The following is a 15,697-nucleotide window of genomic DNA, read 5'->3' as shown; positions in this document are numbered from 1 at the left end:
TGAGAATGCGACCTTATCTGGAATAGGGTCTTTGCAATGTAATCAGGTTAAGATGAGATCACTAAGGTGGGCCCTAATATGATAACTGGTATCACTATGAAATGAGGGAAATTTGGACACAGATACACAGAGGAGAACACCATGTGACATTAGAGGCAGAGATTGGAGTGATGCATCTACAAGTCAAAGAACGCCCAGGATTGCCTGCAGCCACCAGAAGCTAGGAAGAGGCAAGGAGAATCCTCCCCAGAGGCTTCAGAGAGAGCATGCCCTGAAAACATCTATTTTGGACTTCTAGCTTCCATAACTGTGCAACAATAAATCTGTTGATTTAAGCCACTGAGTTTATGGTCATTTGGTACAACAGCCCTGGGAAACTAATTCAGATTTTGGTATCAAGAATTGGGTTACTGCTGTAAAGAATACTTAAAATATGGAAGTGGTTTTGAAATTAGGTACTGGACAGAGGCTGGAAGATTTTGAGGCACATGATAGAAAAGTCATTGATTGCCTTGAATAGACTATTGGTAGAAATATGAACATTAAAGGTCCTTCTGGTCAGATCTCAGGCTGAAGTGAGGAGCATGTTGTTGGTAGAGGAACATGAGGAAAGCTGATACTTGCTATAAAGCAGCTGAGAAGTTGGTTGAATTATGTTCTACTGTTGGGTGGAAAGTAGAGCTTGTGAGCCATGAACTTGAATATTTAGCTGAGGAGGTGTCCAAGCAAAGTGTGGAAGGTGCAGCCTGGTTTCTCTTGGTTACTTACAGTAAAATGCAAGTGGATAGAGATTGGAGTCATGCATCTACAAGCCAAGGAATATGAAGGATTGCAAGCAACCACTAGAAGCTAGGAAGATTCAAGGAAGGATCCTCCCCTAGAGCCTTCAGAGAGCAAGGCTCTGCCGACGGTCTGATTTTGGACTCCCAGAACTAGGAGACAATACATTTCTGTTGTTTTAAGCTACACAGTGTGTGGTGATCTGTCACAGCAGCCCTAGGAATCTAATATACCACCTTTCTCTTTTCCTACACCTTTTCTCTTGCCTGTTTTTGTTCTACCCTCTTAACAACTCAAAGATCCCCCCTTCTGCATTACACAGTCTGAGTAGTGAAACTGTACTAGAATATGTTCTTCCTCATTCTGCACCCACACATCTGGCCCAAATGGACCATGGAAGTCTCATGGATGAGAGACATTCTGGCTTCCTCAGGAGAATTTAGCTTTTAAATTCTCAGGGGAGTTTAGTTTTTGTTGACAATTTATACGACACCAAAACAAAAAATTGTTTCTTTTAAAGAGGGACAAAGTAAATTAAGTCCTGAGAGTACAATTAAGGCCTCCTGAACTCTTCAGGGAACAGGTAGACTGCTAGGATGGTCTGAGCTGAGTAGGTTATAAGACCACCTCTGCATAAAAGCATGCCCCGGTCCTACCAGTAAGAGTCAAGCTCATGCTCTTACACAATACCCAATTCATACAAGAGAATTGTTTTACCTAAAAATAAAACAAAACAAAACAAAGCAAAAACTAGAGCAGGGCATTCTCCCTTAAAAATAAGACAAAACAAGCTTTAATGCATTTCAATGTACAGGAGCCTTCTCCCTAGGCTACAATGTCAGCAGAGGATTACTACTCTGTCTGAGTAGTTTAACAGCATCTTGTGTCCTTCTGTTGGCCCAATGGCACTTATTTTGTTCTACGAGCTTCAGTAGTAGAGTCTCATATCAGCACATAAGCAGTGGGTGTCTCCCTTTAATAGAGGAAGTGCAGTCAGTGGAAAATTGTGTGGGTCTGATCCTGCCACTATCAAGATCTATGGCTTTGGGGAAAAAAAATCCATAACCCCTCTGAGCCCCAGTCTCTTACAGATAAGAAGAGAGGGAAGTGTCAGATTGTCGAAGTTTGAGGCCTACAGTGGGCCGGTATCATACAATAATATTTAGGCTTCGCCCAATGAGAACAAATTCCCAGACTCTCCCACCGGCACAAATTACGAGCCCGGGCTCGCTTACCCACACACCTCAGATGTGGTTGGTTATAGTTATAAACCTCTAGCAGAGGCGCAGAGAGCAGTTGTCCTCAAAGGGAGACCACAAGGTGGGCACCAGCCCTGGGGCTCTTGGCTTAAGGGGTCTGGTGTGAGGGACCAATATCAGTACAGGCCCTTCTCCCAGGGCGTTTGAGTCCCTAGGGTCATCAGAGTAATGTATAGTTACAGACAGTGACAGGGTCAGCTTTATTTACCATTCGGCACCAACAGACAAGAAAGCAAGAACCAAGGAATCGGGCATTTTTCTCTCACAGCTTCCTGCTGCTCTCAACATACCCACGGCTCCCTTCCTTACTTGTCTACCTAGACTTTTTAGTCCCATCCCTCCAATACCCACAATGTTTGCCTGCATGTCCCCTGGATTCTTAGCCATTCCGTGATACCAGTGGTAGAAGAAGATGCTGCCTAGGAGAACAGGAATCGGTGAAAGGATTCAGAGGCTGCCACAACTGCCCGATAGCATTCAATACCTTGCCCTCTTCCTGGGATTTGCAATTAGGTTTGCAATTTCTGCTATTGTCTTCATTTCTTCCTTTTGGTTTCAATTTGCATCTTTTATTGCTTCACTCCAATCCTCACATTAAGGGAGTGTTCTTAAGTGCTTTAATGCTAATGATAAATGCTATAAATAAAACTTTGACAAGGGATAAAGGGGACAATTGGAATGTATATCTCAGCATAACACAACACGACATTTTTTTTGTTTCTCATAATCCCCTATATTTTCGAGAAATGAGCAACAGGATGATTTTTTGTAAATTCACTTGTGCACAGAAAAACATGCATCCTGCCTCAGCCACAGCCATTTCCTGCCTCACCTCCTCCTGATTCTGTCTTACTCTGCACTTAGAGTTTTGGTCATGGCACAGGCTAGAACGGCCAGGTCACAGGGCCCATCTCCCCCTTATTTGTACCTGCTGAAGAGTTCAGAAGGGATGAGAGGAGAAAGGCTGGGCCAAGAAGAAATCTCACCATGAAGATCACTCTGAAGCTCAGGTTCCTTTTCAGATCCCTCTTCAGGCTGGTGCTGGCCTGAGGATGCAGCGGAAGAGTTTTCCTGTGAATCTCCAAACCCACACCAGGGCCTCATTCAGAGCAGGCACAATAGTTGGCACTTTGACACTGACGTGAGCTAAGCAAAATAAACTCTGCTCTAAACTGGCATAGGTGCATATGGATGTTGCTGTCTTTCAAAATTCTAACAATGAAGTTCTCAAAGCCTAAGTAGCCAATAAACAGCTGAGCAGCCTCAATGCTTTTGACTATTGTTTATCATGAAGAAATGTAACTTGAGAATTGTATTTAAGTGACTCATTTCTAAGCTGTGAAAAGCCATAAATGACTATTCGTAAATATAAGGAGACACCAACATTTCTCTTATCCTCTGCAAGTAGAACATGTTTGCATTTGGTGGAAAAGCAAGAACTCCAGCTAAAGATAGCAATCTGGAAGACAATGACAGCTGCCACCTAGGTCCCCACTTAGCAGTGTTTCATTCAACTACAGTAAAGAACAACAAGAAAGGAAAACTAAACTATACAAAATCCATGCACTCGGCAGGAAGAAAAGAAGAGGGGAGCTAGCAATGTGGCCAAAGTTTAACCTAAAACTACTGACAGGGTTTCCACTTCCAGAAACGATCACGAGGAATCTTGCAGACTTATTACTGGTGGAATAACCATAACTGAAAATTATTTAAAAAAAAATTAAAGCCTCTAAAAGTTGTCCTAAGGTCATAGAGCAAACGAAGAAACATTTATCTTTTAAAAATCTACTAAATCTTAGTAAGAACAGTGAGAGTCTATGTGCTACTTGAGCCATGACCTACTTCCTCCTTCCCAAACCCACACTCAGCTCAGCTTGAAGGAAACTCCACTCTGGGCAGGTATGGCTGAAGATGGGGCTCCTTCTCCCCTCAGGTACTCATCAAGAGTGTAGTATCTTACCAGTAGGGGCAGACTGGCAGCATTTAGCATCCCCTCCAATTTTAAGTTGCAGAGACTAAACTCCTGGTAAGTGAAGCCAACAGCACCCTACTGATCCTCTATTCATTGGGCAGAGTCTCTACCCTAAGCACAACAGGCTAAAAATACTGAGGCCCTAACTGCCCACACTCCAGCTCCCTCACATGATGGAGGTTCCATGCTGGGAGAGGCAAGTTGAGAAGACCAGAGGCTCTTGTCCTCTGCTCTGGGCCCAGAGTTGTGGCTCAGAGGTTTTGTTTAGGAAGAAAAGAAGTTTATGACAACAGAGAACTCCAAAGCTCTCCCCAAAGGAAATAACTTTATTTGAAACAGAGTGTAGGAAGTTTAAGTCAAAGGGCACTCTTGAAAACAATGAAGATTTTAGTGGTAAGAAATTTAGAGGAATATGAGAGCCACAAGAGAAAACACAGGCCAACAAGTTTATCAGAGAGAACCAGGAAAAGAGACAGGTAAGAAGAGTCCTTCTAGGATCAGAGAAAACCTGAAAGAATGGCCACGAAAACCAGCCCTGCAAAGGAAGCAAAATTTAATTAGATCAGACTGTGGGGCAATTTATGCCCAAGGGCATTGTCAAAAACAAGAGAACAACCAACTGGTACTGAGTAAGCCTAATATGTAATACCAATGGAGACACACAGGTTAACAGAGAGATTAGGAAAAGAGACAGTCAAAGAGAACACCGCTTAAACTATTGTCATCCCAGGTGACTGGGTGCATGCTCCAGGCTGCACCCTCTGAGGAGGTACATCAGAGGTTTCACACTGCAGGGGAAATAGACTTCTCTAGAAGAGTCTAGCCAAGTCACTAAATAAATACACAAACAGGAGCAAATCAAGCCCTAGAAAAGCAGAAGGTGAATCAGTATCCAGGCTTGCTACACTATATTACTTAAAATGGCCAGTGAAATTGAATGAAAACTTTAAGCCAAAGAAACAGGAAAGTGGGATGTATACGCTAGAAAAAAAATAAAGCAACAGAAACTGCCCGTGAGAGGGCCCAGATATTGAATTTAAAGACAGTGTTTCAAAGCAGCAATTATAAATATGTTTAAAGAACTGAAGAAAAGCACATTTAAAGAAATAAAAGCTATGATGGCAATATCTCAACAAATAGAGAACATCACAGAAGACATAGAAACTATTTTTTTTAAATAAACAAAATAGAAATTCTGGAGGTGAAAAGTATAACTGAAATCAAAATTTTACTAGAGGTGCTATGATGGTAGATTTGAACCAGTGGAAAAAAGAATCAGTGAATTGGAAGATATAACAATTATAAACATACATGAAGTAAACAACTGAGCCCTGAAACACATGAGGCAAAAAATAACAGAAGTCAAGGGGAGATAGAAAATTCCACAATAATAGTTGTAGACTTCAGTATCCCACTGTGAATAATGCATAGAACAACTAATCAGAAGGTCAACAAAGAAATAGAAGATGTGACCACAACACTATAAATCAATGAGGTTTAACACCAGACCGCTCCACCCAACAATGGCAGAATACACATTCTTTTCAAGTGCACAAGGAACATTCTCCCAAAGAGATCATTTGTAAGGCCATAATAAGCTTAAATACATTTAAGAGGCTTGACATCATACATAGCATGTTCTCCAGCCAAAATGGAGTGCAATTAGAAATCAGTAACAGAAAACAAATTGGGAAATTCAGTAATATGTGGATATTAAACAACACAATCCTAAATAACCAATGAGTCAAAGAAAAAATCAAAAGGAAAATTATAAATTCTTTGAGATAAATGAAAATTAAGAAACAACATAGCAAACTTACAGGGTGTAGAGCAAAACTTATGGGGTGTAGCTAAAGCAAGGTTTAGAGGAAAGTTTATAGCCGTAAATACCTATATTAAACAAAGAAGAAAGATCTCAAGCCAATAACCTAATATTCCACATTAAGGCAGTTAGAAATTAAGAGCAAACTAAACCTAAAGCAATCAGAAGAAGGATATAATAAAGATTAGAATAGAAATTAATGAACTAGAAAATAGAAAAACAATATAGAAAACCAACAAAACCAAAACTGGGTTCTTTGAAAAGATCAACAAATGGATAAATCTTTAGCTAGTTTGACCAAAAACAAAAACAAAAACAAAAAAAAAAAGGAGAAGAATTAAATTACTAAAATCAGGAATGAAAGAGGGGATCTTATTACTGAGCTTACAGAAATAAAACAATCATAATGAAATATTATGAACAATTTTATATCCAATAATTAGATAACTTAGATGAAACGGACAAATTCAAATAAACTACCAAAATTGACTCAAGAAGAAATAGAAAGTCTGAATAGACTTAAGACACATTAAGAGATTTTCAATTACTACTAAATTTTTTTTTTACCTACAAAGAAAAACCCAGGCCCAGACAGCTTCATTGGTGAATTCTACCAAACATTTCAGAAGAATTAATACCCGTTCTTCACAAACTCTTCCAAAAAATACAAGAGGAAAAACACATCCCAACTCATTCTATGATGCCAGTATTAACCTGATATCAAACCAGAAAAAGACATCACAATAAAAGAAAACTATACACCAATATGTCTTATGAATGTAGATGGAAAAATCCCCAACAAAATACTAGCAAAGAGAATCCAGCAATAGAAAAAGGAGTATACACTGTGACCAAGTGAAATTTATCCCAGAAATGCAATGTGGGTTTAACATTCAAAAATCAATTACTGTAATAAACCATATCAACAAAATAAAGGAGAGAAAAACACATGGTCATCCCAATAGACTCAGAAAAAGCGTTTGACAAAATTGGACACCCTTTCATAATAAAAACACTCAACAAACTAGGAAGAGAAAGAAACTTCCACAACCTGGTAAAAGGCATCTATGAAAATCCCACTAGTACCATACTTAATGATGAAAAGCTGAAAGCTTTCCTGCTAAGATCAGTAATAAGACAAAGATATCTGCTCTTGTCATTTTGTTTCAACTTTCTACAGGCGGGTCTAACTAGGGCAATTAGGCAAGCAAAGACACTGTTCAAAAACAAGTTGGAGAAGGATGCAACGATGGTTCAACATCCACAAATCAACCAATGTGATACACCACATTAACAAAATGAATGACGAAAATCGGATGATCATATCAATAGGTATAGAAAAGGCATCTGACAAACTTCAACATCCTTTTGTGATAAAAACTCTCAAAAAACTGGGTAAAAAGAGAACATAACTCAACGTAATAAAGGCCATATACGACAAGCCCACAGCTAACATCATACTCAACAGTGAAAAGCTGAAAGCTTTTCCTCTAAGATCAAGAAAAACACAAGGATGCTTGCTCTTTCCACTTTCATTCAGTATAGTACTAGAAGTCCTAGCCAGAGTAATTAGACAAGAAAAAGAAATAAAAATCTCCAAATCAGAAAGGAAGAAGTAAAATTGTCTCTATTTGCAGATGACACAGTTTTATACATAGAAAATCCTAAAGACTACACCAAAAGACTGTGAGAACTAATAAGCAAATTCAGTAAAGCTGCAGGATACAAAATCAATATACAAAGATCAGTTGTGTTTCTATACACGAATAATGATTTATCAGGAAGATAAATTGGGAAAAAATCCTATTACAAGATCATCAGAAAGAATAAAATATCTAGGAATAAATTTAACCAAGGAGATAAAATACCTGTACATTTTATCTTTTAACCAAGGAGGTATAAGACATTGATGAAAGAAACTGAAGAAGACACAAATAAATGGAAAGATGTTCTGTACTCATAGATTAGAAGAATTAATATTGAGAAAATGTCCATACTACACCAAGTGGTCTGTAGATTCAATGCAATCCTAATCTAAATTCCAATGGCATTTTTTACAGAAATAGAAAAACAAGCCCAAAATTTCTATGGAGACTCAAAATATCCTGAGTAGCCAAAGCAGTCTTAAGAAAGAACAAAGCTCGAGGCATCACACTTCCTGATTTCAAACTATATTACAATTCTATACTAATCAAAATAGCATGATATTGGCATAAAAACAGACACATAGATCAATGGAACAGAACAGAGGCCCCACAAATAAATCCATGTAAATATAGTCAATTAATTTATAACAAACCAGCCAAGTATATATACAATGGGAAATGGATAGCCTCTTCAATAAATGGTGTTTGGAAAACTGGATAGCCACGTGCAAAATAATGAAATTAGACTCCTATTTTACACCATACACAAAAATCAACTCAAAATGGATTAAGACTTGAACGTACAACCTGAAACCATAAAACGCCTAGAAGAAAATAGAGGTGGTAAATTCCTTGACATTGGTCTTGGCAATAATTTTTTGGATTTGACACCAAAAGGAAAGGCAACGAAAGCAAGAATAAACAAGTGGGACTACATCAAACTACAAAGCTTCTGCACAGCAAAGGAAACCATCAACAAAATGAAAGGCAACCTATGGAATGGGGGAAAATATTTGCAAATAATATATCTGATAAGGGGTTAATATCCAAAATATACAGGGAACTCATAAAACTCAATAGCAAAAAAAACAAGCAATCCAATTAAAAAATGGGGAGAGGAACTGAATAGACATTTTCCCAAAGATATACAAATGGCCAACAGATACGTGAAAAGGTGCTCAACATCACTAATCATCAAAGAAATGCAAATCAAAACCACAATGAGATATCATCCCATACCTGTTAGAATGTGTATGGATGAATGGATCAAGATGATGTGGTGTATATATATATATATATATATATATATATATATATATATATATATGGGACTATCACTCAGCCATGAGAAAGAAGGACATCTTATTGTTTGCAACAACATGGATGGACCTTGAGGACATTTGCTAAGTGAAGTAAGTCAGACACAGAATGACAAATACTGTATGATATTACCTTTATATGTGGAATTTTAAAAAGCTGAACTTATAGAAATGGAGAGTAGAATGGTGGTTACCAGGGGCTGGGGGGGTGGGGAAATGGGGAGATGTCGGTCAAAGAGCACAAACTTCCAGTTATAAGATGAATAAGTTCTGGGGATCTAACGGACGGACAGTGATTATAGTTAATACTACTATATTATATACTTGAAAGCTGCTAAGAGAGTGGATCTTAAATGTTCTCACCACCAATAAGAAATGGTAATTATGTGACGTGATGCAGGTGTTAGCTAATGCTTTGGTGGTAATCATTTCTGCAGTATATAAGTGTATCAAATCAACAGGTTGTACACATTAAACTGACACAATGTTATATGTCAATTATATCTCAATAAATCTGGGGGAATAAAAACAAGGTGGAGTTCAGTGAGAGTTGGGTTCTTCACTAGAGACAATGTGCTGGCAAGAATGGGTGAAAATCAGACCCCAGCCAATCAGCTTTAGATTAAGTTAATCTCCTCACTACATACAGGAAAGTCAATTCCAGAAAGTTTAAGTGAGTTAGGCAAGATCACATAGATTGTTAATGACCTAACCAGGCCCAGGGTCCATTGCACCATAATCCTGTCGTAGGCTTCTCTCCACACGGCGACTGGCCATTTTACACACCTTTCTCATGACCCTCTTGAGGGGAAAGACAGTAACGTGGGTTGGAGATGCCGACAGAATGGCTAGACTAAGACTTGTATGACAAATCTCCATCCTCTACCTGCTGTCCTATTTTTAACAGCTGGAAAAGCTTCCTTTTCATGAGAATGATGAGATCTGCATGTGATGTTCCTGGCAGATAGGGCCGCACTGGTAGCACTGTCCACACTGATGTCCAGTCAAGGATTCCTCTCAGGATTCCTGTCCTGGGGAAGGAGATCCTCAAGAGGCCATTTCATAGGAAAAGACCTAAAAAGCAAAAGGAGATAAGATGAGTGGTCAAAGGGGAGAGGTGAGAACAGGCCTCAGAAACCTAAAATGCTCTCCCCTCTTGGGACACACAATGGTGGTGTCACAGGGACCTTCTGGAGGTGTCACAGGGATCTCCTGCCCTGTTGGGGACAAGATGTTGGTGTCACAGGACCTTCTGAAAACATCATCACATTCCAAAGCAGGGGATGAGTTTCTCAGTGGAAACATCACATACCCATGACCGCACTGGTGAATGTTTCTGTCTCTTTAAGTCACCACCACTGGGCCCTCCCTCCCCGAGCTGTCTGAGCTCTGAGGCCTGAGAGGAGTGAGACTTCCTCTTGTGCTGGGAGGAAACAGCCTGCGTACTCACCACCAAAGGGAAAGCAGTAGGTCAGGGGCTTCTCGGAGCCAGCCTCAGAGCCCGTCACCAACTCTGCAGGAAAGGTGAGCCCAAGGGAAAGGGAGCCGGCCGGGGAGTAGGACCTGTGAGGAATTTGGTGCCTGTATGAGCTCGCTGAGGGAGCACCTACATTGTCCTAGGTATGAGGTGGGGAGCAGCGCCTAGAAAGAGTAACTTCACACTTCCAGGTTTTTAAGGATGTTCTGAGTTTCCAATAGAGTAAGTTCTGGAGAAGTGGGAAGCATCTTCTCCAGCTCTGGAGGGCACACAGTCTTACCAAATCCTCTCTCCTTCCCTACTCCCCTAATAAATAAGGAAGGTGTTTGCTAGAACTACTGCAGGGAACAAAACATATTTTAGAAGGCAGAAATACTCCCCAGATGCATATTCAGCAAAGCCAAAAAGTATTTTTGAGGAAATATAAACGCACCTAAACTCAAACAAGTTACAAAGTGAAATTCTGTATACATCTGACCTGAATCCTCCTAAAATGCTCCAATTTCCTGAGCACTGTCCACAATTGGGTCTTGCGGGAGATACCTAAGGTTATGAAGCTGGTCTTCAGACCCTTGCCCTCCGTGTGCCCACACATCTGCTCCCCAATCTAAGCCTCCCAGGGCTCTGTGTGCTGCTGAGCCACCTCAATGTCTCATCTCGTCTCATCAGTATAATGAAGGATGAGCTAGGATAGGGGATTCACAAACTCAGATCATGGACTGAATGCATTAGAATCACTGGAGGGGGGTACTTATTTCTAAAAGTACAGATATGGGAATCAAAATCTCTAAGAAACATTGATTTTAAAGAATCCTCTGGATAATTCCAAAAGATAGCAAGTTCAAGAAACAAGACTGGACTAGATAAACAAACTCCAATCTCTTGGAGTTTTAAGATGATAGGATTCTACATGTTGTACATTCTTCAATAACAATACGCCTTTTGCACCCCCATATTTCAGCTCTTAAGAACTCTGGAAAAACTTTTCAAATCCCAATCCAAACTCCGTGGGAAGTTCTAAATGCCCTACCCAAGGGTTCTGTGAATTCCCTGTAGCACTTTCTCATTTCCGTTCTTGACAAGGACATCTTGCTTTAGCTAAATTCTGTTCTTTGCTCTCATCTTGTGGCTGTTTCTTCATTTCTGCTCTGCTGTCAATTATGGGAGCTTGTTGATTTCTACAGAAAATTATCACGTGAGGCCCGTGGGGTGAACTTTGCTGAAGGCTTGTGGGGGGGTGGCAGGGGACCTACTGGAGAAACACGAGCACTTTGGTTTGGGGACCTGGCAAACCTGTCATCTAGGTCCTTTGGCCAGAGACGAGTTCTTCAGCCAGCCTCTGCCTTTGCTTTCCCTTGTGTGGAGCCAGCGGGAGGGAACACAGTCACCTGCAGTAACCAGGTGGACGACAGGAAGCGGCAGAATTTGAAACGGATGGTGAAGCACAGACAGGACTCAGACAGACTGTGGGAGAGGGTGAAGGGTCACAGGAGGGAAAGCAGAAGGCGGGTTGGGAAAGGCCCTGAAGTCCCTTTGTGGAGCAGCTGATTGAGTCGGGGGAGTGGTTGGAACTGAGGCTGGAGATGCAGACGGAGCAGAGACTGTGCACTTGTGATAGGGGAAACTTGCTCCTGGAATATTACTGTACTAAATGACGGTTGAATTGGGTACCATCACTTTACTTCAAGAAGCCTCTGATTTGGGGCAAGAACACCAAGAGCTGGAGGGGAGCATCCCACTCTCTCCAGCACACGGATCATATTTAGACAAATTTCGAGCCAAATTCTCCAGCTTTCTGGGAGCAGAGTCAGAGGCTCTCCAGGTCAGCTTCGCAGATATGTCTGTTTTCCAATTTCCACAAACAAAATTCCAGTTTTCTTCTTGTTTGTTCCCCAGGCCAACCACACTAAGGTGCTTCCTTAAGTCACGGAGCAAATTTTCTGGCCCTCAGGGTTTTCCAAAGTCTCCCCTGGCTGCTGAATCTCCTGGGAAAACTTAATATCTACAACTTACGTCACTGACAAAGGATTACCTGGGAAAATTAATATCTACAGCTTCCTCACTGACACAGAGTGAGTGTTATAGTCTCTGCTCTGCTTTTTGCACTTGGAGTCCCTGAAAAGACAAAACCAAGTTCTCACAGTCTCATTCTATCCCCAGACCAGGCTCTTCAATGTTCTTTCCTAAATTCAGATGTTCAGGGGCCGAGGGAACCAGGACTTTCTCACTGTGGTGTCACCAGCTCTTTGGACGCTGCCTGACACATTGTAGATAGTTACACCTATTTGATGAGTAAATGAATGAAAAATGAAATAATAAATGGTGTTTGGGACTCTTTCAGGTGAGCATGGGAGGACGGAAGATGGCCAGAGACGAAGAAAATGCCTATGGTAAGAACACATCTCGCAAGGTGTTCCTGCCCACAGGGGTGAGCTCTGGGTAATGAGGGATGAGCTAACCCCAGACTGAACAGAGACAAGCCCCAGAGGTGCCCTGACACTGGGGCGAAATAGCAAGAGCCCTGAGATTTGCATCTTAGCCCCAATTCTGCCCCTGCCCTGCTATGAGATATTAAGTTCTTTGACTAGTCTGTGCCTCCATTCCCAAAGTGTAAAATGAGGATAATAAATCTACTCTGATCTCCATAGAGGAGGATGCAGAAGGGATCAGATCCCGGACTAGAGGGAACATGATTTACCAGGTAGAACGTCTTAGAGAACAGGATGGAAGGTTAAAGCAGGTACCTTATTAGGCAGCAGTTTTAAGAGAGACAGGAGAGGAAGGAGGAGGGACAGAGGGAGGGAGGGAAGAAGAAAGATTATCTCAGCTCATCATCTCACAACCCTGTGAGAACCTACTATTTCCTTTTTCGCAGAACAGGTCTAGTTCTTAGATTAAGCAGCTTCCCTAGCGCACACACCTGGCAGATGGTGGAGCTGTAATTCAAACCCAGGTGTCTGGGACTCCGGACAGCCCTTCATTCCCAGGCCTCCTGCCTTTCCTCATGGGATGGCATCTGGAGAGTATCACAGAGGCCACTGAGGTTGTCACCTGTGGAACAGCTCTGCACGGTGAGGATGACCGGAGATCAGGTCAGCTGCAGTCCATGTGGCCTGGATTTATAAAGGGCCATTCTCTAGAGAACACCACGGGGGCGTTGGGGAATCTCCAGGCGCATGTGGTGATGCCAAAGGGGAAAGAAATAGATGGGCTAAGATCCCCCAGAGTCCAAAAATCTCCAACCAGATCTCCTCAGTAAAGGTTTGTTAGAAAAGCAAAGGTTGAAGGCACTATTGTTCTCCTTTGCACTAAAGGCATCCAGCAGATGCAGGTCAGCTGGCTAAGTTGCTTTAAGGTGTGCAGCTCACGAGTAATTGTCCGCACAGGTTCCGAAGACGCCGCGCAGGCCCCGCAGGAGCCCAGGCTGAGGCTCATCCTGGCCGGGAGGACAGGAGCCGGCAAGAGCGCCACGGGCAACAGCATCCTGGGCCAGAGGCGGTTCCTCTCCAGGCTCGGAGCCGCGTCCGTGACCAGAACCTGCGCCGTGGGCAGCCGGAGGTGGGCCGGGGGGCACGTGGAAGTCATCGACACCCCGGACCTGTTCGGCGCCGAAGACCCGGAGACAGAGCCGGGGTGCGGGGAGAGAGGCCGCTGCTACCTGCTCTCGGCCCCCGGGCCCCACGCCCTGCTCCTGGTGACCCAGCTGGGCCGCTTCACCGCCCAGGACCAGCAGGCCGCGCGGCGGCTGAGGGACATGTTCGGCGACGGCGTGATGGCGCGCACGGTCGTGCTCTTCACGCGGAAGGAGGACCTGGCGGGGGACTCGCTGCAGGACTACGTGCGCTGCACCGACAACCGCGCGCTGCGGGAGCTGCTGGCCGAGTGCGGGGGCCGCGCCTGCGCCTTCGACAACCGCGCCACCGGCGGGGAGCGGGAGGCCCAGGTGGACGAGCTGATGGCGCTGGTGGAGCGGCTGGTCGGGGCCCACCGGGGCGCCCCCTACACGAACGACGTGTACCGCCTGGCGCAGGCGCTGGGCGGCGCGCGCCCCGAGGAGCGGCTCCGCAGGGTGGCGGAGACCGTGGCCGCCCGCCTGCAGAGGCGGCGGGGGCGCGGGCTGCTGGCCGCGCTGTGGGAGTGGAGGAGGGCGCCCTGGAGCCGGGCCAGGCTGGGGGTGGCCGCCCTGCTGGTGGCCCTGGGCCTGCTCTACCTGCTGCTCTCCAGGTTCCGGCAGGACGCCTTGGGTGACGTGGATTCTAAGTGACAGACGCCAAAGAGGACTGTGACCCACCAACTGATAAGCACATTCATGCCTGGTGTTCTGCCCCTTCAGGGCTCACAGGTGCTCCTTCCCTCCCTCACCTCCCTCTGATCTACCAACTTCAGAGTCCTGCCAGGTCCCTTCTCCCTCCCCTGACCTTCCCATGTGACCTGGCCCTCCCTTAGCTCTCTTCCTACTGAAGCCAAACAGCCCTTGTCGCTTTTGCTTATTTCCCACTGACCTCTGGCTGCCCTTCCCTGGCACGGAATTGTCTTTGCTGCTGAAAGCAGATGAGGAGCACCTGTCCTCTCATCCCCTGGACTCCCCACAGGACCAAGGGCAGAGACAACACAGATCCTCAGGACATACTCGTTTATTTGAATAAATAAGTGTACTGGACATCACATTGTGTCAAAGGAAATCAGTCTTTCTGGATGTTTGTCCATCTACCTAATGTGCCCACTGAACAAGGACACTACTCTGTCATCCCTAACCCCATCTGCAAAATCCATGCACCCACGTGCAGACACACACTACACACACACACACACACACAGGTGTGTGATCATACGAAGAGAGCACATGGGAGAAAACAGCCGGTCTATACCTGCAGGGGAATGTCTCCCTGGGCATCCCCATCCGGCCCCTCAGCAGCTTGAAGGCAGATGATTCCACAAGTCTAAGGAAACTACGTGTAACTAGAGGCTCAACTGCCTAGGAGCCATTGAGACCCTGCAGAAAGTCTGCTTCCAAAGGGGAGTTTTCTCACGGGCATACAGACTCACAGGGAAAGAATGTGCTTTTCAACTCAGGGACAGATCAACGAATTTAAGAAGTCTGGAAATTTTTCTTTTATTTCAATGACAATATAAGGGCAAACAGGTCTGTGTTGGCTGAGAACTGGTGATAAGATGGTGGGGTATAAAGACATCTCCTTCCGTCCTATGTGTATCTGGGAGGGTCAGCTCTCTGGTCCAGGTGAAATGAGCCAGGTTAGCTCATAGTGTGGTCAGTCCTAACTGTGCCTCCCCATCTCTCCACTCACACTTGCTTTGTCCCCAACACCACCACCCTGGCACACAATCAAGCTCATCTTCGATACTGCTATGGAATTCCAAATCTCTTCCCTACAGCATCCTCTGCCCGTTGCCTTCACAGTCA

General features: G+C 43.8%; 1 protein-coding gene across 3 annotated transcripts; it reads left to right on the top strand.

The window, feature by feature from the left end:
• Positions 1-10,234: 10,234 nt before the first annotated feature.
• On the top strand, positions 10,235-14,940 carry LOC131398946 (GTPase IMAP family member 1-like). Of its 3 annotated transcripts, XM_058532866.1 has the most exons (4): positions 10,244-10,322; positions 12,227-12,347; positions 12,617-12,665; positions 13,662-14,940. In XM_058532866.1, exons 3-4 carry the CDS (start codon positions 12,623-12,625, stop codon positions 14,537-14,539), a joined length of 921 nt encoding a protein of 306 aa, XP_058388849.1. In that variant the 5' UTR covers positions 10,244-10,322; positions 12,227-12,347; positions 12,617-12,622; the 3' UTR covers positions 14,540-14,940. The 3 variants fall into 3 exon arrangements, 2 of the variants coding, with proteins under 2 accessions (XP_058388843.1, XP_058388849.1); XM_058532860.1 differs by lacking the exon at positions 12,227-12,347 and having other exon boundaries at positions 10,237-10,322; XR_009217040.1 differs by lacking the exons at positions 12,617-12,665; positions 13,662-14,940 and having other exon boundaries at positions 10,235-10,322; positions 12,172-12,258.
• Positions 14,941-15,697: the final 757 nt, after the last annotated feature.

The sequence above is a fragment of the Diceros bicornis genome, chromosome 3 (genome assembly GCF_020826845.1).
Source record: "Diceros bicornis minor isolate mBicDic1 chromosome 3, mDicBic1.mat.cur, whole genome shotgun sequence".
Lineage (NCBI taxonomy): Eukaryota > Metazoa > Chordata > Mammalia > Perissodactyla > Rhinocerotidae > Diceros > Diceros bicornis.
This window is presented reverse-complemented; position numbering and strand designations above follow the sequence as displayed.